The sequence below is a fragment of the Artemia franciscana genome, chromosome 4 (assembly GCF_032884065.1).
Source record: "Artemia franciscana chromosome 4, ASM3288406v1, whole genome shotgun sequence".
In the NCBI taxonomy this organism is placed as follows: domain Eukaryota; kingdom Metazoa; phylum Arthropoda; class Branchiopoda; order Anostraca; family Artemiidae; genus Artemia; species Artemia franciscana.
Window position 1 is genome coordinate 12,978,203 of NC_088866.1, and position 27,633 is coordinate 13,005,835.

At 35.5% G+C, this 27,633-nt stretch overlaps 1 protein-coding gene across 2 annotated transcripts in view; it reads left to right on the forward strand.

Moving 5' to 3' along the window:
• Positions 1–26,885, forward strand: part of LOC136026013 (probable chitinase 10) — a 120,557-nt gene extending 93,672 nt beyond the window's left edge. For both annotated transcript variants that reach the window (XM_065702162.1, XM_065702161.1), the window contains 7 exons: positions 1,679–1,833; positions 4,011–4,151; positions 5,850–5,997; positions 13,560–13,745; positions 19,306–19,443; positions 24,788–24,983; positions 26,242–26,885. In XM_065702162.1, coding sequence (XP_065558234.1) covers positions 1,679–1,833; positions 4,011–4,151; positions 5,850–5,997; positions 13,560–13,745; positions 19,306–19,443; positions 24,788–24,983; positions 26,242–26,447 — 1,170 coding nt within the window. In that variant the 3' untranslated portion in view covers positions 26,448–26,885. The remainder of the gene's footprint in view (positions 1–1,678; positions 1,834–4,010; positions 4,152–5,849; positions 5,998–13,559; positions 13,746–19,305; positions 19,444–24,787; positions 24,984–26,241) is intronic.
• Positions 26,886–27,633: the final 748 nt, after the last annotated feature.

A 27,633-nucleotide genomic window follows, 5' to 3' on the forward strand; every position in this document is an offset into this window, starting at 1 on the left:
ACTGGGTGAAACAAACTTCATTTATTATTTCAAGTCTACCAAGAAACGGGCATGCATCACTACCCAATGAGTTATGAAGGTCCTTTCTAACTTAAAAGCAGATTTCACAACTTCATGCAGGACAGTAGAAAATGAAGGTGGGTAATTTTGTAATCGAACCGTCTAGGTTTCTAAATTTCTTCTTTTTTTCCGTAGAACTGAAAATTGAAAATCAAACGGGATGTGCTGTCAAAACATTGAAGAAAATCTACGCTGTGTTCTTTATCCAGAACATGTAACTGCAGGAGAGGCATGTTGCCGGAGGTTTTTGTGCATAACATCAGGGAAATGTTGGCCGGAGAATGTTGCCGGAGGTTATTTTCTTCCAATGTTGTGAGCCACTGCCATGACCTGTCATATTAATTTATATTAGGACAGTACAGAGAAAAAAGACTAGAAAACGAGGTTGATGTCGGAAGCAGGGAGCTCACGATGACATGTCTACCATTCTTTTACTATTATTGCATAAAATAAAGTTTGTGTGGTTTTGTGTGTGTGAACACTGGTTATTTTTCTCTGGAAAAGAAGCTCAACTGATTAAGGTAGAAATGCAAAAAATCATGTAGGATTAACTATGTATAATTAACAGTTTGGTAAAACTAGTGAAAACTCATTCATAGGAATCCTTATATTTATGTAGGTTAATTCAGTAATAGTTTAACATCATAGATGAAGCTCGGTTGGCTGTGGTGGTAGAGCATTGGTATCAATGCCAAAATCATGAGTTTGAGTCTGAAATCAGGTTTTTTGGGTAAAACTATCATTTGTGGTGGCAACATAGATATTAGACGATTCTATGCGGGTGAATGGGTGACGAATTCGATTAAAAGTGACGGGGAGATCTACAGGATAAATGAGTACTTGCAAAACCATAGTTTTAATAAAAATATGGGGGGGGGTAGTAGTCCAGCTTCAAATGTTGTTGATCCTCTAAAAAAGAGCATAATCTACGGTTTTTCTTTTTTTTTGTCTGTTATCCGACATGCTTCGCTGCTATTGTATGATGAAACCGAACGTTCTTAATCTTACATGATATAATTCAATGTATCTAGCTCAAATCAAGGCGATAGAAATATAGAAGTATATACAGACAAGATATGTGAGAATTTGATCGAAATTAGAGGGCACTGACAGAAAATGAATCATGAGGCAAAGCCAAAACTATAAAAACTAGTAGATCTATAACTGTGTATTGTTTAAAAATTATATAATGGCTATGGTAGAACTTTTTCCATTTTAAGGACCATGTCCCTATGCACAAAATCTTGGATATGCTCCTGTCAAAATGGACCTTTTGGCGCTATATACTGAGCTTACTCGTTAAAAATGCGAATATAAAATGTGTTTAGTGGCTGTATTTTGAGTTGTTTCTGCTGACCTATCTTGTATTGATGTATTTGTGCTGAGCTTTGTGCAATGAATTGTCTATGTTAACATGTCTATGCCGAGTTCCCTGAGTAGAAAATTTCGTGTTGTGCTGCTTGTGTTAACCTGGTTACGCTGTGTAAGTGTTGAATTGCAAATAAATATAGCAGACTAATTCAATTGAACCATTTATATTATAGATATGCCTGGAAGAAACTATAACCAGGCGCGTAGAGCTAGATAAAGGCCTTTATGTTTTCATTCTTTGTTGTAGATTCTTTTGGCAATTGGAGGCTGGGCTTTTGGATCAAAGCCTTTCAGAGAGCTTACATCCAACGTGTACAAAATGAATCAATTCGTTTTTGAATCTGTTGAGTTCCTTCGAGACAGGCAGCTTGATGGCCTTGACATAGACTGGGAGTATCCAAGGTAAGAGATTTGCTTTTGAATATCGAACTCAAAAATTATGAGATACTTGTGAGTGAGGAAACCTGCTCTAGTTTCAAAAGGACAAATCATGATTGGCATTTGAAGTTTTGAGACCTTGGTTCTCTCTGCCTTTTCAGGTACTCCAAAATGGAGCGGAGGGTGAAGAAAGTTAAGTTCTATCACCAGTAGGCCACAAAGGTTTAAGTCTAGCAGCCTCCTTAAAAAATCCAAATTTTTTCAAGCTGTAGTCCGCAGACTCGATTTTGATTTAAAATAGTTTCTGAAAATGAAAACTGATAAATTGACACTCACAGAAGTAAAGCGCGTTTGACACTCGAGCCTATGCAAGGTTTAAGGGACTGGTAGCCCCAATCTTTTTTGTGACAATTTCTCTTCATTTAATGTTTAATTTGATTATTTATCTTAATCTTTGTTCGTGTCAGGTTTCAAATAATTCGTGGTAACAAAATGTAAGTAAGGAGCGACCCCGCTCACCGAAACTCTAGAAAACGGAATTTTGATGCCAATAGATACCAAATTAATCTTACCCATCAAAGTTACAAGCCTGAGAAAATCTGCCTTATTTTTGATAAAGCGTGTCAGAGGCTCCTACTGCAGAGGTTTCAAGCTCCTATCTGCAAAATATGGAATTTTGTATTTTTGCCAAAAGAAAGATCACGGATGCGTGCTTATTTGTTTTTTGTTTATTTTTTCAAGGGTGATTGTAACGACTCAGTGGTCCAAGAATATCACGAGAGGACTCATTCGAACTGAAATTAAAAGTTCTAGTTCCCTTTTTAAGTGACTGAAAAAATTAGAGTGCAACTAAGCCCCGTTCTACGCCCACCTTTTCCCAAAGTCACCGGATAAAAAATTTGAAATGGCCATTTTATTCAACATAGTCGAAAAATCTAATAACTGTGTCTTTGAGGATGAATTAATCCCCCACATTCCCCGGGAGAAGGGCTGCAAGTTATAAGCTTTGTCCGTTGTTTACATATAGTATTGGTTAGTGGGGAGTATACAAATGTTCTCAGGGGGGAAGGGGGTTATGTGGGAGGATGTATCCATGGAGGAGTTTCTTATGGGAGAAGAGAATTTCCCCATTAAGGGGGCGCTGGATTTTCCAGCATTATTTAAAAAAGGATCAGAAATTAAATAAAAATAACAAGTTTTTCAAATGAAAGTAAGGAGCAACATCAAAACTCAAAACCAATAGAAATTATTGCGTATATGAGGGGAATCGCCCCCTCGTCAGTACCTCATTCTTTATGCTAAAGTTTTTTTTAGTACTTTCAAAATAGCTATTTATTCTAATTAAACGGCCTTTGTGATTCAGGGGTCATTCTTAGAGAATTTGAACAAAATTCCAACTTTAGTGTAAAGAGCGAGGTAATTAAAGAGGGGTGAACCTGCTCATATTCGTAATTTTTTCTGTTTATTTTAAGTTTTAATGTTGCTCCTTACTTTCAGTTGAAAGAAATTTTATTTATTTAATCATTCATATATTTGAAGCAGTGCCTGTTATTTTTATATTTAACATTGATATACGTTTTAAGTTATGTTTGTTTTATTTATTTATTTAGGTTTTGTTTATTATCTAGGTTTTATTTATTTATTCATGGTAATTTCTGTTCGTTTTAACCTTGACCTTTTTTAAAATTTTGTTTCTGCTTTTTCTATGTTTTAGAATCAGTCTTTACTTTTCATCGAATTTTTTATTGATCCAGAAAAAAATATTTCAAAGATTATCTGGCAGGGGTGTAACTATGGCTATGGAGCGTGATCAAGGATATAGACGACCCCATTCACCCAAAGTAATATTTGTTGTGTATGCTATTTGAGGATCTCAAGACATTCAAAAATGTAATCCGACTCTCAAATATTTTTTAAGTCTTTTAACGTACAGTAGTCTGTCTAACATTTTGGTAATAAAAATGTGTTAGTCTTTTTGAAAAAAAATATGTATTCATAAGAAAATGTTGAATTATGTCACCTAGTTGAGAGTTTCTAGCTAAACTTCACTTGAAACCTGCATTCGACAACTGGACTTTTATTAGATTTAAGATCTCCAAATTTGTATTAATTCGTCCCTCCCCTCCACACTTCTCAGAGCCAAAGTCTAGTTAGGTGACTGATACCTGTCATCAATATATGAAATATAATTATTCTTTAAGGGGTTCTAAAGACAGAGCTGCGTTCGTTGATCTTCTTCGTGAACTACGTCTTGCATTTGAAGGTGAAGCTGAAGCCAATAAGCAATCCAGACTACTTCTTACTGCTGCCGTACCTGCCAGTGTTGAAGCCATAGCTGCTGGGTAATATGAATATTTTTATTATTGCGCAGAAGTTTGTCCGGTGGTGAATCATCATAAAAACTATTAAATCTGTTTGTATAAGTTACACTTTATGCATTAAATTTCCTATATTTAACGCTTTTAAATCGTTTAAATTAGTTACTCTTATTAATATTTCAGTGTATTTAGTTGTTTACTTTGTACTTGATAAATAGGCTGCTAAAAAAAATCCAACAAAAACATAAATTAAAAATGATATAGCTGCCCAGGGCAGTATCAAGGCTGCTTTTTTCGAGGGGGGTTACAAAAGGATTTTTGAGGGGGGTTATAAAAAGCTTCAACAAATGCATCAAAAATCTGTTCATATTCGTGCTTACTACTTTTTTATGAGTTAGACACCAATTTAGGGGAGGGGTGGAGGCTCAAACCCCTTACACTCCCCTGCCAATTCAGAGAGAATGGGAAAAGGGAATAAAATTTAAAGACTGGAAGACTCAATTTTTTTTTGTCTTTTATACTTATTGTGAATAAGCACCATGTTCTCAGGGAGTAAAAGGTAAATATAATCAATAAAAGTAAATTTCAGAAGGATTAAAAATTTCTTCTTTGCCCTTTTTTGGGTCTATTCTTCAGAAATCCCTTCCATTTACCTAGGTCACTTGTGCTTCAGTGAGTTACCTCCTTTTCTTTATTAAATAAGAACAAGCTAAAATAAGTACTAACATTAGAGGTAATTCAAACAGAGGGTGGTTAAACATTATGGAAAAATAATAGATTATTCTTAGATAATTGCTGCCCCCTCTCCTCATTTGGTGAAAATCTCATGAATATATATGATGTCAGGTCAGTTTATCGGATAAAATTAACGATATGCTGTGGTGAAATATAGAAATTACACATTTTCTGCCCCTCCCTAGCAAGCAATTGCCAATCCCCCTAGACTTAGAAAATACCTTCTTATTTGTATTTCATAGCTATTCTCTATTTTATCTATGTTCTATATTAAAGCAGCAAGAGTGACTAGCTGATTCTTTTTATTTGTCACCTCCTTGCTTTGTTCCTTTTTTTTACAGCTATTAAATAGCACTCCTAAAACTCCTAAAAATTTAAACACAAAGAAGCCTACACCATTAGAACCGCAATGTCCAAATTTAAATGAAGGAAACTTACAGTCCCTTGGCTTTAAAAACAATGGAAATGCCTGCGACCGCGATATTCTGCGTCGAAAGTATCTTTTACCTTTTCTGTTTCACCTTCTCCGCTGCTAGTGGGGAACTGGAACACAATAGAGAGCTGTTTAATAGCTCATTTTCAAGGAAATTGCTATGTATAGTGCCTTTTGCTGTTACCAAAATTTCTTTTAGAAATAGTTAAATCGTTGCTGCAGCGGTAGCTTCCACCTGGTAAATACGGGTTGCTATGGTAGCTGCTAATTAAGAGAATTTAAGATCTATCGTTCCCACCCCCCTGTTTTAGGTATATTCGCTCAATGTTTTTCTGCTTTGTCTGTTTTAATTTAAGAAATTAAACCCCCCCCCCCCCATCTTCGTAAATTGGTACCACTGCGATAAAAACCTTTTTCTCGCATTTGGTTATTATGTTGTACCTTCTGTAACTTCTGGGTAGTTACTACCCAAAACCCTAAATTATTCTTCTTCCCATTTTACGAGGGTCGATTTCTGTCGTCAAAGCTCTAACTTGATCACTTTTTATTATTAGATATGATGTACCCGAGATTGTTAAATATGTGGATGCTCTTCATGTTATGGCTTATGATTTTCATGGTCAGTGGGAACAAGTTGTTGGGCACAACTCCCCACTTTTCCCAGTTGATGGTGCAGATAACCAAGAAAGAAGACTCACAGTAGTAAGTGTTTCTTATTTTTATTGTATTCTAGTAAAACAGAGTTGGTATTCGTCGTAATATATTTGACCAATTGCTCATTAAATAACTTCTAGACAATTTTGATTTCTACCGAGAAAATTTTAAGGATTATCAAATTAGTACGACTAGTAAACTAACAGAAATAGCATGAATGAAAAGATTTAAAAAAATTGAGGACTAATTGTATATAAAACAAGAGGCTATAGATTCACAGAAGGTCGCTGCACTTAGTGCCCTGAAATTTAGCAAATTGCTGCAGTTGAAGCTTCTCCTCAGGATTTTTCTTTTATTCCGTTTTTGAGAATTTTTTATTCTCTACTGATTTTTCCAACTGACAGCTGTTTATTCGAACTGGATGCAATCAAAATTAAGAAACAGCTCTTATTGCTTTACATTATAGATAAGTCTTCAAAAACTAAATTTATGGGTTAATTAAGTTGACCCGGGAATGCATCTATAAGTTAATTTCGTTGTAAAACAACAGTGGACTTTTATTTTTCTCAAATTTTTCAGGTGATTTCATAATCTTTGAGCTACTATTTCATATACGTGGTATATTAAGATTTCAAAATTTTTGGTACATGATGAAATACTTCTTGAATATTAGTAGTGACAACATAATGACTTCCGTGACATCCTTTTCCCTTCAAATCCCAGACCTGCCGCTTTTTTTGAAAAAGTCTTCAAGACATAGGTGCTTGTTACGTAATGTTAAATATTTTCTAAATGATGCAGGTGCATGTTACGTAATTGGGAATGTTTTCTAAGCAAAGCGTGTGTTGACTACTAAAAAATCCGTGATGGCCAGGAAAAAAGCCTTCAGGGGCCCGCCAAATCAGGATCTCTTTGGATTTTACGTAATAGGATTTTGCTCTTACCTAATAGAAAGTGATTTTTCTTAAAAATCCACAAGGGCCAGAAGAAAAATCACGCTCCCCTCCCCCATCAGGTAAGGACTTGAGGACTAAGGACAAGTACTTGAGGAAAAGTAAGGACTAAGTCCCAATTGCTCATCATCTAATATTTTCCTGCTTCATACAAACACATAATAATTTGATGCCAACAAACAAGGGATTTTTTCCACTATTTTCTATGAGCAGAACGGTTATAGGGTCTAGACGTCTATTGGTTTTCATAGAACAAAGGCTTGTTGGTAAACATAGAGTGAACTATTATTTAAAGGAAACAGAAGCGTCACGTGATCCGCTATTATTCTAGCGGGAACCGAGCAATTTTCTATTGTCCTCTGGGGGTATAAAAACGAGTATTGAACGAACATCTCCACGAGTCTTGTATTGGATTTTGAACGTACACCAAGGATTAAAAAAAATGGATTCCTATAGAAATTTGAAGAAAAATTGGATTTCTGCTTATATGGTGGTGAGTCTCTATTTGTATACCCCCTTTCCTGTCAAAAAAAAGGTGTGCATACCCAAATTTACCCTACTACATTTTTCTATATTGGAATAGCGACTAAGACCACATCCCCTTCCGCATAAAAAATTTTTGTTACCGATAAATTTATCTCATTTTTATTGCGAAATTCACGTTCCCTATTAAAGCGCTTTGAAGCATATTCTAGCAGGTGGGAAAAAAGACATAAGCAGACATTTGCGCTAACCTTTGATGATACCTTCCGAGCGATTGAAATCAAGACAAAGCGGGAAAGGCTTAAAAAAGGCGATAAACGCCTCACCAATCATCAGTCTCCTGGAGGCGCAAGCATTGCTCTTGTCAAAGAAAAAATAAGCCAAGAGTAAAAATTATTAGATCGAAAAAGATTTCTTTCTCTAAAAATAGCATATTTCCCGCTTAAAGAATTTTATCCTTCAGTCAACTCATCTTTAAGTCTTTTCAATGCCCAAAATGTTGATATGAGTATAAAACATGGTTACTATGAACAATTTTATCCGCAAAAACCGCTCTCTGAAAATGTACATTTTCAAATATATTCCAGTGAAAACTATTTCATAGATTTGATATCCGCATTTATAGATTTACAAGTGATTATCAAAAAATCTAATAATTAAAAACCAAGTGCAGCTGAGTGGGCTACCCCATGATAATTGTGTGTTGCATAATTTACACAAATCAGTGTCTACATAGACGGAGCATTGGTGAACACTAGCAACGTTCTTTCAAACTATGCAAGTTAAATACAATTGATGTTGATGACTCCAGTGTCATGTAAGCTAGTGAGAGGTTTGGCTATTGGATATGAATATAAGCCGAACACTGTCACTATCAATATACTTGAAGATGCGACAAGTAAAGATTTACACACACTTGGTTGGGAAATTAATCATGAGATATTTAATATACCTCAATGGTTGCCCCCCAATGTTAAGATTGACATAAAGCTACCACTGGCTTCATCCAATTTTATTTTGTGAAAAGTAGTTGACACTGCACCTGATGCAACTGTGTCCTCTCACCTTGGCAATACTTCATGTATGAAAACAGCAGGTTATGAGCTCTGTTGCTTTGGCAATTGAAGAATTACGAGATAGTGGACATAATATCAAATTGCTCGTTTCTAATACAATCACGAATCAACGGCATATTGCTACAGGTACACATATCTAAACCGATTCTTCATTTATCAATTGTGAAATTCCTTCAAAACTCTTATTGGCCTTTGTAAAACGTGCCAGTACCATTGGATCATTGACAAATTCTCCATATAATTTTGAAATGTTTGGAATTTCATCTCTTGCATGTAACGTAAATGGAATTCCTCTCTACAATTTATTCTTTGATAAATCCTACAAGATCCTATTTGAATTGACAATGAAATCCATAGATCGAGATTCAGAACTACTTGAAAATAGCATAACCGACGAAATGTTGGCAGAAACTCATGGTGTCATTGGGGCACAGTATGTTTAGAGTGTACCTTAGTCTAAACATTGGAGGAGAATTTAGCTAATCAATTCTAATCAATTCTAATCAAATCAATCTAGGTAAATCAATTTGAAACCTATTGGGAACCCCTGATGGCAGCGTTCTGTTACACTTTGAACCGTTAATACAATTCAAATAATCAAAGTATTCAATTTGGATCCCTACATGTCCAAATACACATCCTATTGCATGCTATCAACTGTAAATGCATCTTTCAAACGGCGAAGAACACTGAATTTTTAAATCTTCTTGGCCTACTGTAGACTCTCTATGCTCCTCAACATTGAAAACTCTCTTGGGTAAAGTGAAAATTCATTATTCAAAAATGAAAGCAAGTCAAAATTTTTAAACCAATAGCTGTAGTATTCCTGCACTATTATATTTTGTTTTCATCTCGTGAATATACCTACAATAGATTTCTTAGCATTTATGGTGACAAACCTGGATTGAACGACTTTGTAGATGAAAATAATCCTTCCTACCTGTATAACATAAATTTTAGTGCCCTAAGAGTGAAATGCTTTAAAAATATTTGTGAATTTGTTTATTAGTAAAACTTGTTTGTAAAGAACTCTGTGTCCTTTAGATTTCTCCCTCCGCGTATAGGTAACCATCGTTAATGATAAATGGCGGGAGTTCGTCAGGATTCAACTTGTATTCATCTTGGCATGTAAATTCAGGGTTACATTTTCTTCAATATAATGTAGCTTCATTTTTATGATATCTCTTCGTAAAGTAAATGATACTATTTTAATTCATATTATAAAATTTACGTGTTTCATTTTGCTTGTTTGAAGCAATGTCGCACACAAAACTCTCATATGAAGAATCACTTTCTGTCACAGCCAAATAAAAGTCAGTAGGTTTATAATAATAGTAGCCGGTATCCTCAAAGCCATGTCATAAGGACTAGATTCTTTTATTATTCCAGCAATGGAAGCGTACACCTGATTCTGCTTCCCAAAACAATAAAAAAACAACGACGATTCCGATCTCTTAAATATAAACTGAAATCACGTTTATAGTTTTTTGCAATCATACCAGGATAAATATTTTTCTATTGAACAGATTTATCATAAATACATTGGAGAAGAGGAAACCTTTATCGTGAGATTCGCAAACATCTTCAAGACAGGAATTACAGTCTTTAATTTGCACTGTGTATCCTCAGTGGAATTTACACGGACTGAATAATCTACAATTTTCATTACATTCATCAGTAATACTACAATTCTCACAGGATGACCAGCTGCTCAATGTATACAAATATAAAGGACATGTGTAAAACATTTTTTTAGATTTTGACTGTCTCACTTCCAAAAAGAAACTGAATCACCATCAATAAAATTAATGTTCTTTGGTATCACTAGTCGCCTATGTTGGATAACTAGAGTAATGGTGGGAGTAACTTAAACTCTGGATAATTTTCAAACAGATGTGCAATACCATTATGTTTTGTATCAATTAATATATCAATAAATTGAGCAAATGCCCTGGGACCACACATAAGTCTCAGGCAATAATCAAAGACGGAGAAACATTTTTCATAATGAGGTCAATCATTCCCTTAGTGATGAGTCTCTTCTGCACTGACAATCTTTGAAAATTATCGTCTAGAATTAACCATTTATCCAAAGTAACAAGATTCCTTATTATTTTCTGTCTGTCCACTTTATTTATTTTTAATCTTGACAGTCTCACTACCGATTATAGATTAACAAGGATCCTTTCTATCGTCTCGTCACCATCCTTTGGTCTAGATACCCGATCAGTATGGTCACTATTGGCACCTTAGAGATAGGAGCGGGATTCATGTAAAATACCTAACGAGAAAAACATTTTTCGAAACATTTGTTCCTACATAGTAATTTATGGTTCAATGAATTGGCTTTAGTAACGTTATTTCTCTTTAATTCATCATTAATTTCCTTGCTGATAATCTTGGCTAGTGCCCTCTTCATTTTATCAGCGATTGCTCTGCCTATTATCACATTATTTTTATCTCCGCTAGTGCCCTTCGCCAATAATCTCCGCTAGTACCCTTTTTACTTTACCAGTTATTTCTCTGTCTATTACCACGTTATTTTTGCATAGGTGGCAGTTTCGGCTCCTGTAGCCAAGATGTGTTGTATGACGTCGCGGGGGTACACCTGTCTTCTTTTTATCTTTCGTTGGATGGTAATAGTAGGAAGATGATGATAAGATTTATCAAGTGGTAATGTGTGACCAGCAGCTAGAAGTTGGCCTTCGTCATCACCTAAAAGTTTTAGGTTCACATTCTCTTTGAGCGCTATCACCTTTGGTGATGTTACTGTCCCAGATCAACCTCCATAACACTTGAGTTTTCTCGGTACTCTAAAGAAATTTAACTCCTTACTGTCATGACAACGCACGCATGCATTTCCAATAAGATTACCATTAGCACTTGTTTCATAATTCAAATATTTCTTTTTGTCAATATTCATTGCTACGATAACTTTATCATAAACATACGTCTTCTAGGAATATTTCATCTTCACTTTTTTAAAAATAAGATATAGAAGTTTATCCTTCCGATGCAGAGATAATACTGAAACCAATCATATGAATTAACAAGTTAGACAAGATTACTTCAAACTCAGCTCCAATTACGTAACATGCACCTGCATCTTTTAGAAAACATTCCCTATTACCTATCATGCAGCTGTGTCCTGAAGAAGTTTAAATAAAAGCGTTGGGACTCGCATTTGAACGGATAGGGATGTCATGGGAGTCATTATGCTGTCACTACTAATATACTAGGGTAGGAAACAATTGTATTTATCTTTCTTTAGAGAAGTAATCGGATATACAGACAAACGCCATAGTTTCTTTGATGTTCATTACACTTAGTGCAGCGAAAGTTGAATAAGTCATCACAGTTGAATATGCCAACTGCAAGTTCGGAAACAATCCGTATTGCTGTATAGCCTAGAAAAAACATGAAAAATTATAAATTAAGGGATTTTGTTGTAAATAACAATGAAGTTTAATTACTACATCTTTTTATGCGATTTTATAATCGTTGAATTTTAATTTCATGTATGCTATATAGCCTACATATGTCAAGATTTCAAATTTCGAGCACAATCTGAAACATTTTGAAACTATAATTTTATGGAAAACAGATATACAAATTATTTTTTAGATGGATATAATTGACAACTAATTATATATACTAATTGCTATTTTATGTACGGGATCGTTAGAGATTTTTTATAGAATAGCTAACAATGCAGTCGGAAATGTGAATGCAACAATTTTATTTTTTCCAACAAAGCCAAACCATTTCAAAGAATTTGCTGTGAACTTTCCTCTGATTTTGATTCTTTGTTTTTAAGGCCATTTTAAATGGCTACTACGAAAATGTAATGAAAGATGTCAACTCTCAAAAATATTTTAGAAGAGTGTGCATGAGACTTATATTCCCCTTTGAAGCATGTAATTTTGCGACAAGCTTACAACTATACCTAGGTTCGGATTTAAATGTTTGACATTCCTAGACCCAAGCATCTCTGCCGCTCCATTTTCGCGAGATTTTCGGGTCCCTGTCCCTGAAATTTAGGGTTAGTGGAAGCACTGAACAAAAGCAACTGATGAACCATAGGTAATTAAAGAGAGAGGTGATACCGAACTTTCAGTTGGCATTCTTGGGAGAAATCTGACAGTTTTATAAGTAGCCATGGAATTCCTGGTTTGTTTTAAAATCACTTTTTTTTGTGAATAGGCAGCGGAGTGCAACTGGTACTTCTACAATATATAGCATTGGTCCAGCTTTTGTAAGGAAATAACTCACTCAGTCATAATTTATTGCACACCCTTGCATTTTGCGTCTCTAGGCCCAAGCCCAAACCTAGTGGGCCAATTGGTAAATTCAGGCCTGACTATAACTTGTACTGAAAGGAAAATGTACTTAACGTTAGATTAATCATTTTATGGTCTTCTAATTCAGTACCCTAGACTTATAATATTATTAAACTTTGTCTTAGAGAGTAGTCTAAACCTGCTTAAAAAATAGGAATTTTTTCTTATTTATACATGTTTTTGTAACCTTTCCAAATCATTTTTTAATTTACAACGAAAAATAAAAAAAAGACTTCAAAAATTTCATTCTATAGATGTATAAAGCTCGATCTCAGCTATTATCTGAAGCTCATACTTGAATGTTCTATGTATTGAGATAACCTAGCGTTTGTTCGAATAGACACAAGAAATATGTTCCTTGGATGTCTTGGATTGACATTCTAATTGTTTAGACGAGGACAAATAGGTCGAGCTATCTTCAAATGAATCTTTGAAGTTGAAAATATACCGAATAGTATATGAAAGCTGGCGAAGAGAAATACAAATCCTGTCAGAACCTTAGCTTTATTGGTTATCACAGGATGATTTTTGGACGAACATTTCCTAAAGAAAGGCAAAAAATAGCATATCCTAAGTTTCCATGTCTTTTTCTTTCTCACTAGATTGAAACTAGGAAGAATTATTTCCTTGTGGGGGCAGACCTCCTCGACTATACTTCGGGAGAATTAAATCATGAGCTCATATTGGTTCCTCTAATGAGGACCCAAAAAAAAGAAGGATTTATATTTATTTGTAATCAATTTCATTTATACTTTTAGGACTATGGTGTAAGGGAATGGATTGCGCAAGGTGCCCCACCTGAAAAAGTGATTCTTGGGCTACCTGCGTATGGTCGAAGTTTTGTTTTGGCTGATCCTGAACAATTTGACATTGGTGCTGCTGCAACTGGTGGGGGAAAGGCAGCTCGATATACAACTGAGGAGGGCTTCATGGCTTTCTACGAGGTATTTTTTCGCTAAGAATTTTATTCATATGTGTCAGAAAATACAGTATTCAGAAATACTTCGCATTGTAATTTCTAAGAAAAAAAAACGTTTCGATGTTTAGAATGGTGAACGTTTCAAAAGGAAAATTTTGACTCTGCTTTTTGGCATTTTGTATTATTAATTAAAAAAAATTCAAAAAGGGTTTTCTCTACAAAAAAGTAAAGAGCCGTATTAAAACCTAAGACGAGCATAAAAAAAAATCCTATAATAATTCAAACTTAAACCAAAATTAACATCAATAAATAAATGAGACCCAAAACGAACAGACGTTAAATGAATATTTACATCAGACATAAAGGTAACAGATAGTACTATGGATTAATGGATATTTATCAGAAAATAATAATCAACGAGCAGTGAGAGCGCATACAACGCCGTTTACCTCCCGCACAGCTTAGTGGTAGGGAATGCAGGGAGAAAAAACACACCCATACTAAAATAGAAAATGGAAGGTGACCGCCCTCCATTAACTATCCGCTGAAAACGAGGCTGGGGCAAAGTGGCGTGTGCAACAAAACACACAATTCCAAGTTGACTCAGGGATATCAACCACGGGATATCATAAATATTTTTGCTTCAGGATTATGATGTTATCTAGTTGTATTGTGTATAAAATATTTAGGTTAGTATTTTAGGTGCAAGTTTTCACCCTCCAACTTTTTATGGATTTTTTTTTTTTTTTTTTAGTAGGACACTTGCAAGTGACACTTTTGGTGTGCTATCAATTTGATTTTGTCTCTGTGTCGGAACAGATTATTAAGAGATACAAAATAGCCGACAGATGAGTAGTCAGGAGATTGAAATCCGATATAACTGATGGACTGAAAGAAATTTGAATGTTCTCAGAATTACAAGAGAATTACAGTAGATTTGTCAGAAACAAGAGATGGAGCAGTTCTGAGGGCCACAGGATCATCGCCGTGTGATGTTCCTGAACAACGGAAGGCACGTCGAAAAAATATGAATGACTTCAAATGCAAGAACGGCTTTTAACACTATTTGTGTCAAGGATAAAGTTTCTTGCCTGGTCATTGCTCCTGGGGCTTTGCGGGTGATTAAGGCCCTGGAGGCATACTTATTTTAGCTTTTGACGTTTCTGAAAAGAATGGCTGTTTCAAAATTTGCTAATGTCATGGAGACTACGGGGATAAGAGGTAACAGTAATGGACACAAGAGGAAGGTTGGTTGCTTGTCCAATCCGTTTCTGCGCTTGCAAAGGACACTAGATCTTTTAATTTCCAATAGAGAGATCCCCCAACTAAGTTTCGACGACAACCCCTTCCTTAACAAGTGGATAGGGAATACAGTTGTTTTTTCTTACATTTTCTGGCCCTGTTTTGCTCCTGGGAATTTTGTGTCTTATCATCCTAAGAGGCATATTTATTGGGTATTTTGATTTAGTTTAACAAAAAGATACAAAATTGCAAAACGTTGATCATGTTTCTATGGGGGAGGGTACGAGTAGTGTGCGTAGCATAAAAGGACATGGGAGATGGCTTATTGTCCTCTGGTCTCTTTTGATTCTTAATAAGGGCCTTGTAACTTTCAATTTCAAATCGAATGAGCCCCCTCCCCCAGCTTCTACTACCATCTGTTCCATACGGAATGGTTGTTGAAGGATAACGCATGGAAGATGGCTCTTTACTTTGACAGCGCGCTAAACCTACCTCTGACCATAGAAAATAATATTATATACTTATGCATAAAGCGTATATTAATGGCCTGGCACCTACATTTTTTAATCCTAAAGAAAGAGGTTTGCTTTTCTTGTATTTTTTCTATTGTAGTTTCTTATCATTGGCTAACTTGTACTTGAAGAACAATCTTAATTATAGAAAAGAATTTATGCAGAGGTCTCTCCTAAGGACGACTTACTGTTTACTTTTTTGTTGCTTTAACTGATTATATCGATTCAAAATATCGGGAATAGGCTATTTGCGTTTTTTTAGAATATGAGATCCAACCGTTATTCTTTTTATAAAAGCGATGATACGTCACCCTATTTAAAAGAAAACGCGATAGTTTTATTAAAATATGATGATTTCCTTTTTATTTTGGAAATTTGTGCAATGTCGCAAAAAAATCGACTTCAAGAAATCAGCAATGCCAAGAAAGAGTCAAAAGTTGAACTTTTTAAGATGCCTATTAAGAGTATTTAATTTCGAGGATTAGAAATTGCAAGGCTCAGTAGACTTTCCTTTTGAAGAGAAAAAGCAATACAGGTGAATTTTTATGGCATTTGGTATTAACCAAGTTGGGAGGGGGAAACCTAAAATCTTGGAAAACACTTAGAGTGGAGGGATCGGGATGAAACTTGGTGAGAAAAATGGGCACAAGTTCTAGATACATGAATGACATAACCGGAACGGATCCGCTCTCTTTGGGGTAGTTGGGGGGGGGGGGGGGGTTAATTCTGAAAGATTAAAAAAAATAAGCTATTTTTAACTTACGAATGGGTGATCGGATCTCAAGGAAATATGATAGTCTGAAGGATATCGTGTCTCAAAGCTCTTATTGTAAATCCCGACCGGATCTGGTGACATTTGGGGGATTTTGGGGTTGGGGAACCTAAAATCATGGAAAACGCTTGGATTGGAGGGATCGGGATGAAACCTGGTGGGAAAAATAAGCAGAAGTCTTAAATACGTGATTTACATAATTGGAACTAATCTGCTCTATTGGGGGGGGGGAGCTAATTCTGAAAAATTAGAAAAAATGATGTATTTTTAACTTATGAAGGAGTGGTCGGGTCTTCATGAAGCTTCATATTTAGAAGGACCTCATAGCTCAGATCTCTAGATCTCTTATTTTAAATCTCAACCGGACCCAGCGTCATTAGGGGGGGGCAGTTGGGGGGGACCGGAATTCTTAGAAAATACTTAAAGCGGAGAGATCAGGATGAAACTGGATGGGAAGAACAAAAACCTGTCTAAGACACGTGACTGACATATCGGACCGGATCTTCTCTCTTTGGTGGAGTTGGGGGGGTAACTTTGAAAAATGAGGTATTTTTAACTTACGAAAGGGTGACCAGATCTTAACGAAATTTGATATTTAGAAGGATCTTGTGCTTTAAAGCTCTAATTTTAAATTCTGACCCGATCCTGTGACATTTGGGGGAGTTGGAGGGGGAGACCAGAATTCTTGGAAAACGTGAAAAATGGGGTATTTTTATCTTATGAATAGGTGGTCGGATCTTAATGAAATTTGATATTTAGAAGGAATTCATGTCTCAGAGCTCTTATTTCAAATCCCGACCAGATCTTTTGACATTGGGGAGTTGGAGGGGGAAATCTTGGAAAACACTTGGAGTGGAGGAATTGGGATGAAGCTTGGTGGATAGAATAAGCAAATGTCCTTGATACGTGATTGACGTAGCCGTACCGGATTCGCTCCCTTTGGGGGAGTTGGGGGGAGGGGTTCAGTGATTTGGCGAGTTTGGTGCTTCTAGACGTACTAGGACGATGAAAATTGGTAGGCGTGTCAGGGAGCTGCACGAACTGAGTTGATAAAGTCGTTTTCCCAGATTCGACTATCTGGCGGGCTAAAGGGAGAGGAAAAATTAGAAAAAATTAGGTATTTATAACTTACGAGTGGGTGATCGGATCTTAATGAATTTTGATATTTAGAAGGACATCGTGACTCAGAGCTCTTATTTTAAATCCTGACCGGCATTAAGCCTCTGATTTTCCTTTTAAATCAATCTGTTGATTTTTAGAATTTTGTTAGAGCTCATACCATATAAGGTCTTGGCTCTTAGCTCTTCTTGCCTCGTCACAACTGCCATATGAGCTCTTAGCTCTTGTTTAGCTTCATATCATTAGTTCGTATCTTAGTTCTATGACCTTAGTTCTTCTGCCCTAGGAATAACGCATAGACGGATAATAGATAGACATATCTAATAACAAATGAACCAATATCATTTTTATACAATCCTAATAAGGGGGGGGGGTTTAATGTCAGATTTGCCTCTCAATCAGACTATCTGGCTTGGCTTTTTCTACAATTTTTCTGCTTGATGCCCACAACTACTTGATTTTAATTCAAAGGCGCTATCTTTCCCCAAAACAAAAAGGATATTTTTTTTTTTTGAAAATGGGCTGGAAATATCTAGTTGATGTTAGTCCACTGAATGTGTTCGCAGAGACGAATTTGTTGCACAGAATGCTGGGAAAGCCTGCTTGAGTAAGACAAAAAAATGTTTTAGATTTTTGTGTAAAACAAAATTCGCTTGTTCTACCATAAGTTTGCTTAACTTTTGCCACACGATTATGATAAAAGACTACCATAATCGTATGAGCTCTGTACCAAAGTGCACATATTGGCTTTTGCCAATTATTTAGGTAAAAGTTGTGATGTTTTCAGATCATTTCTTGTTTAAACATACGAGCAGGAAAATTTTTCAACAAAAAAAAATCTTATTTTGAATCTGTGGCTAAATTACGAAAACACGAGCTACATCTTTTTAGGGTGGGCACGACATGGACTACTTAGTTTCTAACGTGTCAAGTAAACTAATGAACTTTATCTTCCAGAAAACCAAACAAAACGAAAAATCTTTCAAGCCGACAAAGGAAGATGAACAGCCTTACTAGTCTAGTCATTAAGAAACTATCTTTTAAACTACAGATAGGCTACACGGAAGGCATAATTAACCAACCAACTGAAAGACTTTATCTATTTATCCACAATGTAAGACAACAAACTTAATGTTGACTAGTGCCAACTAAACGTATATTCTAGGAGTTTTTTTTCTGTTTTTAGCTGTTTCATTTTCAATCAATTTTTATCTTAGTATTGTACACTGAAGAATATGTTGTTGACTGGCATGTGCGCAGGGGGGGGGCCTCCGGGACTGGCCCCCCTGAAATCTCATGATTTTTTTTTTATTTTCCCATTGAGTTCTGATGCTTCTCACAGAATAATGGATCCCCCCCCGAAACAATTTCAGTGTGCCTGCCTGGTTGTGACATCAAATTATTGTCCCAAGAAACGTTGAAATATGTAAGAGCTGGATATTCGATAATTTAACATGGAGAGATAAGAATTAAAAACTGCTAGTGCCACTCTCACTGTAGTGGCTGGGGACTTCCTTGAAAAAAAAAAATGAAACTATCAAAGAAAACCGGATAACTGATGCAATTAATTTGTAATATGATTTAAAGCTAAAATGTTTTACTAAGTGATAATTGGTCGGCGTTTCTTAGTTTTCAAGAGCCATTTTGAGTCGAAATCTAGCCTGCACAAGCTAGGCCTAATTTAGCATAGGAAAATCTCGGAAGGCTAAGTAAACTAGCTGGCTTTAAGCTGGTAGGCTAGTAGTGACAGAATTATGCCTTCTTTACCATTCCCTACGTTTTAAAGTACCTTAAGAGACAAGTTTGCAGCAATTAAGAATAGGGAGGAAGGGAGAAACTTTACCAAACAGTAGATGACATTGGTGGTTTTCATTTTAAACGCAACTGCTAAACATTTTCGACTTCAAATATTCCTTGTGAAAAGGTTTCTTGCTTTTTAGGTTTGTGAGTTCCTAAGCGGTGAAAATGTCACATTAATCTGGGATAGCGAACAGAGTGTTCCCTTTGCCTATAAGGATGACCAATGGATTGGATTTGACGACGAGCGATCCTTGAAGAGCAAAGTTTCTTGGTCCAAGGTTTGTCATATTATTGTGCAGCAAGCCTATTGCTTTCTAGGCCTTTCTAGTACTTAGAACCGCCGTGTCTAAACTTAGTCCCGTCGATGGTACTAAAATTGTTGCAGAACTAAAGAACTTATAATAGCTGACACCAAGGTCATTTTTGAAACAGTTACATATGAAATTGGACTGCCAACAGTTTGAAAAACTTAATTAATTTTCTATCTTTAAGTAAGCGAGAAATAATAGAATAGTTTTTTACTTTGGCCATGTTCTTCAAAGTACATGGATCAATGTACAAGGGTATACAAGAAATGCCTAAACTGCTGTAGACTGGGTTTTATAACCCCAAAACGTAGAAAAAAGAATAAAATAGAAAAGATATTTTTCAGCGAAGAATATCGTGTTTTCATCTCGCTGATCTTTCCCAGTTTTGTAAATATTTAGCTAGTTAAGAGGTTTTTAATAGTTTTTTTTTTTTTTTTAACTTGAAAATCCATTCATGGACCTGGAATTTTACCATAATAAAAACAATATAGGGATATCACAAAAAGCAGCATTATTTCGTTTTTGGTACTATTTTTTATTTACAGAACTGACCTAGTTTTTACTGCCAAAGATAACATATGTGTATCTCTTTGTAATTAGTGTTATCTTACATCTTTCCTTGCCCATTATAATAGGTCTTCTTCTTTGGATTCTCTTTTTGCTTTTACTGATGATATTCCGCTCGACACATCTACAAGAATGAAATCTGAGGTTTGTTCAAATCTATTACGCCTGTTCGGGAGAGATTTTCCGTTGTGCCTTCAAATATTTGAAATCTCTTTGCTTATCGACTTAAAAGTACTTAGAACCATATACTGAATTTTTCAGTTGTTGAAGAAGCAATACCGCATGGTGGTATTCGTTCCTGAAAAGTCACGTGATTTATATAAGAGAAATGGTTAACACGTTTATATAACTTAGTGTTTAATTCAATCAAGTCGATTTTTAATGAAATTATGGTTAATCAGGGGAGTTGTTTCGGGGGGGGGCTACCCCCGAATAATTTGGAGAAAATAATTATTATATATGGATATCATGCCCTATGACTATCTGGATATGGACCCCTCTTGCACCCCCAATAAAAATCCTGGAGATTACCCCTGTGTTTAATGATGGTTTAATGATGTATAACCGTGGATCAGCTATTATGAAGGGGGGTCGTAGGTCACTGTGGAGCCAGGAGAGCCAGATCCCTAAGAGAGGGCATTTTAATGCCCAAATTACCTAACTCTGCATGAGTTAGTATTTACTAACTCATTTATTGAGTTAGTATATGAGTTAGTATAAACTGAGTATTTACTAACTCAGTTTAGTGTATTTATCTAGTATATCATACAAGGATAGGACCTTTGCATAGCTATTCTATCCATTTAATCAGATAAACTTGATTCATCCAACTGAAAAATCAATATTAATCTCACATCTCGACCAGTGGCGACTCTCTTCCGCCCAGGGTAAAATCTTGATTAGCACTCCCCTCCCCATCTCCCAGAAAATTTTCAGAAAACGTCTGATCGAAATTTTTTTTCGATCAGACTCGGCATCAATTAGTATTTTACCACAATAAGACTTATACGTACGAAAGACCTTCCAAATAAGAATTGTCACAAATACATAAAATATTCAAATTTGGTTCCAAAATTTTAATTAAAACCCAATATTTTCATTCTTAAACAGCGAAACCAAAAACGTCCTCAGCTCTTTACGCTAAAGTTTGACTCTTTCTCTCAACTCAACTTTTTAAAACAATAAAAAACTCTAGCGAAAAATAGCGGGGTGTTGAGGAGGGAACAGCCCCTTTCATTTACGGAATAATTTTTGTTCATTTTAAGTTTTAATGTTACTCCTTACTTTCAGTTAAAAAAAGTGCTTTATTATTTAATTTTTGAACGTTTTTGAATTAATGCATGTTTTGATTTTGGCTATCCGCCCATAAATAATTAAAACAAATTTGCATATTTTTTTTTTTTGGCTAAATGGCTTTCTCATAGTTTTGATCGGATGATTTTGAGGAAAAACGAGCGTGGAAGGAGGCCTAGTTGCCCTCCAATATGTGGTTACGTAAAAGGCAACAAGAACTTGTAATTTTTTACGAGCGTTTTTATTAGCAAAAAATATACGTAACTTACGAATTAACTTACGTAACGAACTTCTATATTCGTATGTTTTTATTACGTATATGAGGGGGTTCTCCCCCTCGTCAACACCTCGCTCTTTACACTAAAGCTTAAATTTGTCCCAATTCCTTAAGAACGACCCCTGAATCACAAAGGCCGTAAATATATAGCTGAAATTACTAAAACCTTTAGCTGTAAAGAGCGAGGTATTAGGAGGAGGTGAACCCTATATGCGTAATAATTTCTATTCGTTTTAAGTTTCAATGATGCTCTTTACTTTCAGTTGAAAAAAACTTTTTCATATTTATTTTTTCATTTTTTTTTAGTAACGCTAGAAAATCTTCATGGAAATTCTCATCCCCCATGATGAATTCCTCCAAGGAAAGATCCCTCGCCTAACTCCCTTCGCTCTACCCCTCCTCTCCCAACCAAAAAGAAATCCCCCTGAAAACCTCTGCGCACTTCCCTATAACCATTACTATATGTAAACACTTGTCATAATTTGTAACTTGCAGCCCCTCCTACGGGGACTCTAGGGGAGTAAGTCGTCCCCAAAGACATAGTTGTTAGAATTTTTGACTGTGCTGAATAAAATGGCTATCTCATAATTTCGATCTGGTGACTTTGGGAAAAAATGAGCGTGGGAGGGGGCCTAGGTTCCCTCCAATCGTTTGGTCACTTAAAAAGGGCACTAGAACTTTTAATGTCCGTTAAAATGATCCCTCTCACGACATACTAGGACCAGTGGGTTGATACGATCATCCCTGGAAAAAAAAATAAACACACTTCCGTGATCTGTCTTTTGGCAAAAATACAAAATTCCACATTTTTGTAGATAGGAGCTTGAAACTTCTACAGCAGGCTTCTCTGATACATTGAATCTGATGGTGTGATTTTCGTTAAGATTTCATGATTTTTAGGGGGTGTTTCCCCTCTTTTCTAAATAAGGCAAATTTTTTCAGGCTCGTAACTTTTGAAGGATAAGACTAAACTTGATGAAACTTATATATTGAAATCGGCACTAAAATTCAATTCTTTTGATGTAACTATTGGTATCAAAATTCGCTTTTTTAGAGTTTAGGTTACTTTTGAGCCGGGATGCTCCGTGCTACAGTTCGTTACCACGAACTATTTGAATATGTGGAATTTTGTATTTTTTGCCAGAAGATGGATCACGGATGCGTGTTTATTTATTGTTTTTTTTTATTCTTTTTTTCCCCAGGGGTGATCGTATCGACCCAGTTGTCCTAGAATTTTGCGAGAGGGCCCATTCTAATGGAAATTAAAAGTTCTAGTGCCCTATTTAAGTGACCAAAAAAACTAGATGGCACCTAGGCCCCCTCCAACGCTCATTTTTCCCTAAGTCACCGGATCAAAATTTAGAGATAGCCATTTTGTTCAGTATAGTCGAAAAACGTAATAACTATGTCTTTGAGGATGACTTAATCCCCCCAAATCTCCGGGGGAGGGGCTGCAAGTTACAAACTTTGGCCATTGTTTACATATAGTAATGGTTTTTGGGAAGCGTACAGACGTTTTCAGGTGGGACTTTTTCGCGTTGGGGATGGGCCGGGGGAAGGGGGTTAACGTGGGAAGATCTTTCCAGATAAGAACTTATCATGAGGGAAGAGAATTTCCATGAAGGGGGGGATTTTCTAGCATTATTTAAAAAAAGAACAATAAGAAAATAAATAAAAAAAGTTTTTTTTTAAACTGGAAGTAAGTAGCAGCATTAAAACATAAAACGAACAGAAAATATTATGTATATAAGGGGGTTCTCCTCCTCAACAATACCTTGCTCTTTACGCTAAAGTATTTTTAGTGATATCAATTATTTATTCTACGGCCTTTGTGATTCAGGGGTCATTCTTAAAAAATTGGGACGAAATTCGGGTCTTAGTGTAAAGGGCGAGGTATTGACGAGGGGACAAACCCCCTCATATACTAAATAAAAATATACAAATATAGAAGCTCGTTACGTAAGTTAATTCTTAAGTTACGTATATTTATTACAAAAAAATGTTCATAAAAAAATAAAAGGTTCTAGTTGCATTTTTAAGCAACCAAAGATTGGAGGGCAACTAGGCCTCCTCCCCCACCGTTTTTTATAAAAATTGTCCAATCAAAACTATGGGAAAGCCATTTATCCAAAAAAAAAATGAATATGCAAATTTCGTTTTAATTATTCATGAGCGGTGAGCCAATATCAAAATATGTATTAATTCAAAAACATTCAGAAATTAAATATAAAAAAAAACTAGTTTGTTTAACTGCAAGTAAGGATGACCTTAAAACTTAAAACGAACAGAAATTATTCCGTATACGAAATGGGTTGTCCCCTTTTAAACGCCTCGCTCTTTACGCTGAAGTTTTTTATTGTTTTAAAACGTAGAGTTGTGACAAAGAGTCAAACTTTAGCGTAAAGAGTGAGGCGTTTAGGAGGGGACAACCACTTTCATATACGGAATGATTTCTGTTCGTTTTAAGTTTCAATGCCGTTAAATCTTGTTTAAATTTTGATCTGGTGACTTTGGGGAAAAAATGAGCGTGGGAGGGGTCCTAGATCCCCTTCAATTTTCTTGTCACTTGAAAAGGGCACTAGAACTTTTAATTTGCGTTAGGATGAGCCCACTTGCGGCATTCTAGGACCACTTGGTCAATACGATCACCCGTGAGAAAAAACAAAAAAAACAACAAATAAATATGCATCCATGATCTGTCTTCGGGCAAAAAATACAAAATTCCACTTTTTTGTAGAGAGGAGCTTGAAACTTCTATAAAAGGGTTCTCAGATACGCTGAATCTGCTGGTGTGATTTTGGCTAAGATTCTATGACTTTTAGGGGGTGTTCCCCTTATTTTCTAAATTAAGGCAAATTTCTCAGGCTCTTAACTTTTGATGGGGGTAAGACTTAACTTGATGAAACTTGTATATTTAAAATCTACATAAAAATGCTATTCTTTTGATGTAACTGTTGGTATCAAAATTCTATTTTTCGAGTTGTGGTTACTATTGGGCTCCTTAGTACCACTTATGATTGCAACTGTCTACATTGTCAAAAATATAACAGAAGCTCATAATATTATTGATTTGAAAGAAATATAGTTTAAAAAAAGGAAATTCTCTTCTTTAAAACCTTTCTTTTAGGGTTATCGTTACTACTCGTTTCTTATCTTTTAAATTTATTATTATTCTAGGAGCAAAAGCTAGGTGGTGTCATGGTATGGTCAATCGATTTGGATGATTTTCGGGGTCGCTGCGGAATGGGTCGGTATCCTCTACTCAACGCAATCCAAGAGGAGTTGAAAAACTATACTGTTGAATTGACGTACAATGGGCCTTTTGAAAGATCTGGACTGGCTACACTATTAATAGATGGAAAACCTAAAGACCGTATGTATTTTCTCTATTTTGGTATTACGATACTGTGAAGTCAACACTGAACAATCATACTTGACTTCCTACCAGTAATGCAGAGTGTATATTAATTAAATATAAGTGATAGTATCACATATGTCTTTTTTAAATTTATAAAGAATTTCATATCTTCTATTTTTAAGACAAAATGTACAGTTCTTAACAAACAAAGCTACAATTTACAAAAAGAGTTTTGTATCATCACAATCTATGATAGTTTTGCTTCCTTGCCTGGGAATATCGAATACGAGTAATTTATTTTTTGGAATTTCTTTCTAAGCCATCTTCCTTATCATAATTTGGAAAGGAAGTGGAATTTCTAGTTTTGGTGTCTTACCCTCATTAGAAATCAAAGAAACATATTATATTGCATGTCGGCTAAATTGCAAAAAGGATTAATTCCTTCAGCTGTTGGGAGAGACCGGAGTAATCCCAGGCAGCTATTTTTGAGGAGCTATAATCTAGAACCTGATTGGCCGATTGGCGACTTCATAGGCTCAAATAACTTGTTTTTCGCTGAAATTTCTTTGGTCCAACGTTCATATTTTCTTCTTTTTTAACGACACCTGAAAGGCTTTTTACTGTTTTTGCTTAAGGTCCAAAGTCACCCCACGGTGTGGGGGACACTTTTTGGGGCGGGGGGAGTTGCGTATTCCATCAAACCCATATCTTTGTTTCTCCATGTGAAGTTCAACAAATTCATAAACCCTAGTGATTAAACTGGATGAAGGACTGCTGGGGTATTGTACCCTCTTAACGTGTTTGGCTCCAGTGGCTTCAATTGGGAGGTATGTGCCTCCACTTGATTACTTGCCCCTTTAGATTTTGAAAAATAACTTTTTTGGGGAGGGATAATTTTTATTGAAAATGGCTTTTTTATCTTTATTGAACAAATTATAAAAAAACATCCAACTCCTCCTAAAATTTTACCCCTCACCCCTCTCGAAAATTGACCTGATTTGACGCTGCTTGGCATCGCAAAATATGCTATAAAATAAGGTAAAATCAAGGTGGAGTTAGCTGAGTTCTCTTTCCACTGCCGATCTGAATCAACTTTCCCATCTTATTGGTTCTTGGTGAAAATATTAATATCGACCAAAAACTTTCGACAGAGCTGTTTTATGCATCTTCAGCCCATGGCAACTACTTTAGCCCATTAGCCCAGCTTTAGCCAAAACTGAAGAATTGATTTTGACAGTCAAATCAGATTTTAATTATTGTTCTTTTCTTTTAGCTAACGAAGTAACTTGTGACGAAGAAGATGGGCATATATCTTACCACCAAGATAAAACAGACTGTACAAGATATTATATGTGTGAGGGTGAAAGAAAACATCACATGCCTTGTCCAGTTCAATTAGTTTTTAATATAAAAGAAAATGTATGCGATTGGCCTGAAAATGTTGAAGGGTGTGAAGACACGTTTACCAGAACAAGATGATTCATTTAATAATCACGAGCCTTGGTACAAACATTATTATATAACCTCAGAAGTTGTTTAGAGTATTTCTTGAAAGAAAAGAGGTAAAAGACGAGACTAGCACTAATGCAAAGATATTGTGACTTTCAAGCCAATTTTTGCCCTTTCAGTTTATGCCCTTTTTTTCAACCTCTGTTGAAAAGTATTCAGACTTCAAGTCTCCTAGTGGATATAGTCTACTTTCAACAAACTTTTAGGATCGTCACCAACGTCTAGGGATGGACTATGCTGTGATATTTGTTACGAAGTGAAGTTAAGACAGTGAATTGCTTTAATTTTGGTCACAGTAAATCCTAATGTTCATGCTGACTATTGCTTTAATTTTTGTTTTCCGTATTTCGTTCGTAAATTTAGTTGGTCTGTTAGAAAATGTTTTTAAAAATGTACATTTGATTCGTATTTTGCCCTTATTTCTTTTTTATATTTAATATTCGGGAAGGATTTCTACAATGACCATCTCTTTATAGATGAAAATGTGTCTTCCTGCTCAAAACGTTACTGTGCATACTAAAATTGCCGAATTTTAACATAGGATGAAAATGCATCTGAATTTTTATTCTTTGGAAAAAAGCCTATCCTTTGGAAAATCGTGTGGTAAATACTCATACATGCCAAAGTATAGTACTTTTTGAGTATACATCAAATTCTCAATATTTTAATTTCTCAAGTAAAGGGTTAGTTGTGTCAGTTCAAGAAAAATACCGTTAGGACTATTATATATTAAAAATCTAGAGGATGGGAGCAATATTATTATTTTTTCTACTTTTTAAACGAACATATCAAAAAATAATATTTTTTTAAATCTTAGAGGGGCTTCTAGGGGTGTTTGGTACATCCCTCTTTCATTGGCTCCAAGCAAAAGGTCATACAATTTGATTTAGAACCTAATGTTGTAGATGACGTCTCATATCTGTTAGAGAATATGAAGAATCTAAATGTATTTAAATATAACTTCAGTGAGTTTCCAGACCTAATTAGCCATTATTCGTGTTAATTAGATATATTTAATAATGCCAGTGTTAATTTATTGGTCCCTGGCACCACCTTCTTACAACAAATTCAGTCACTGTTCTAGTTTGATGTAACCTCTCCCCTAGTTGTTATCGCTATCATATTTGAAGAACATGATAAATGCATGATTTCAAAT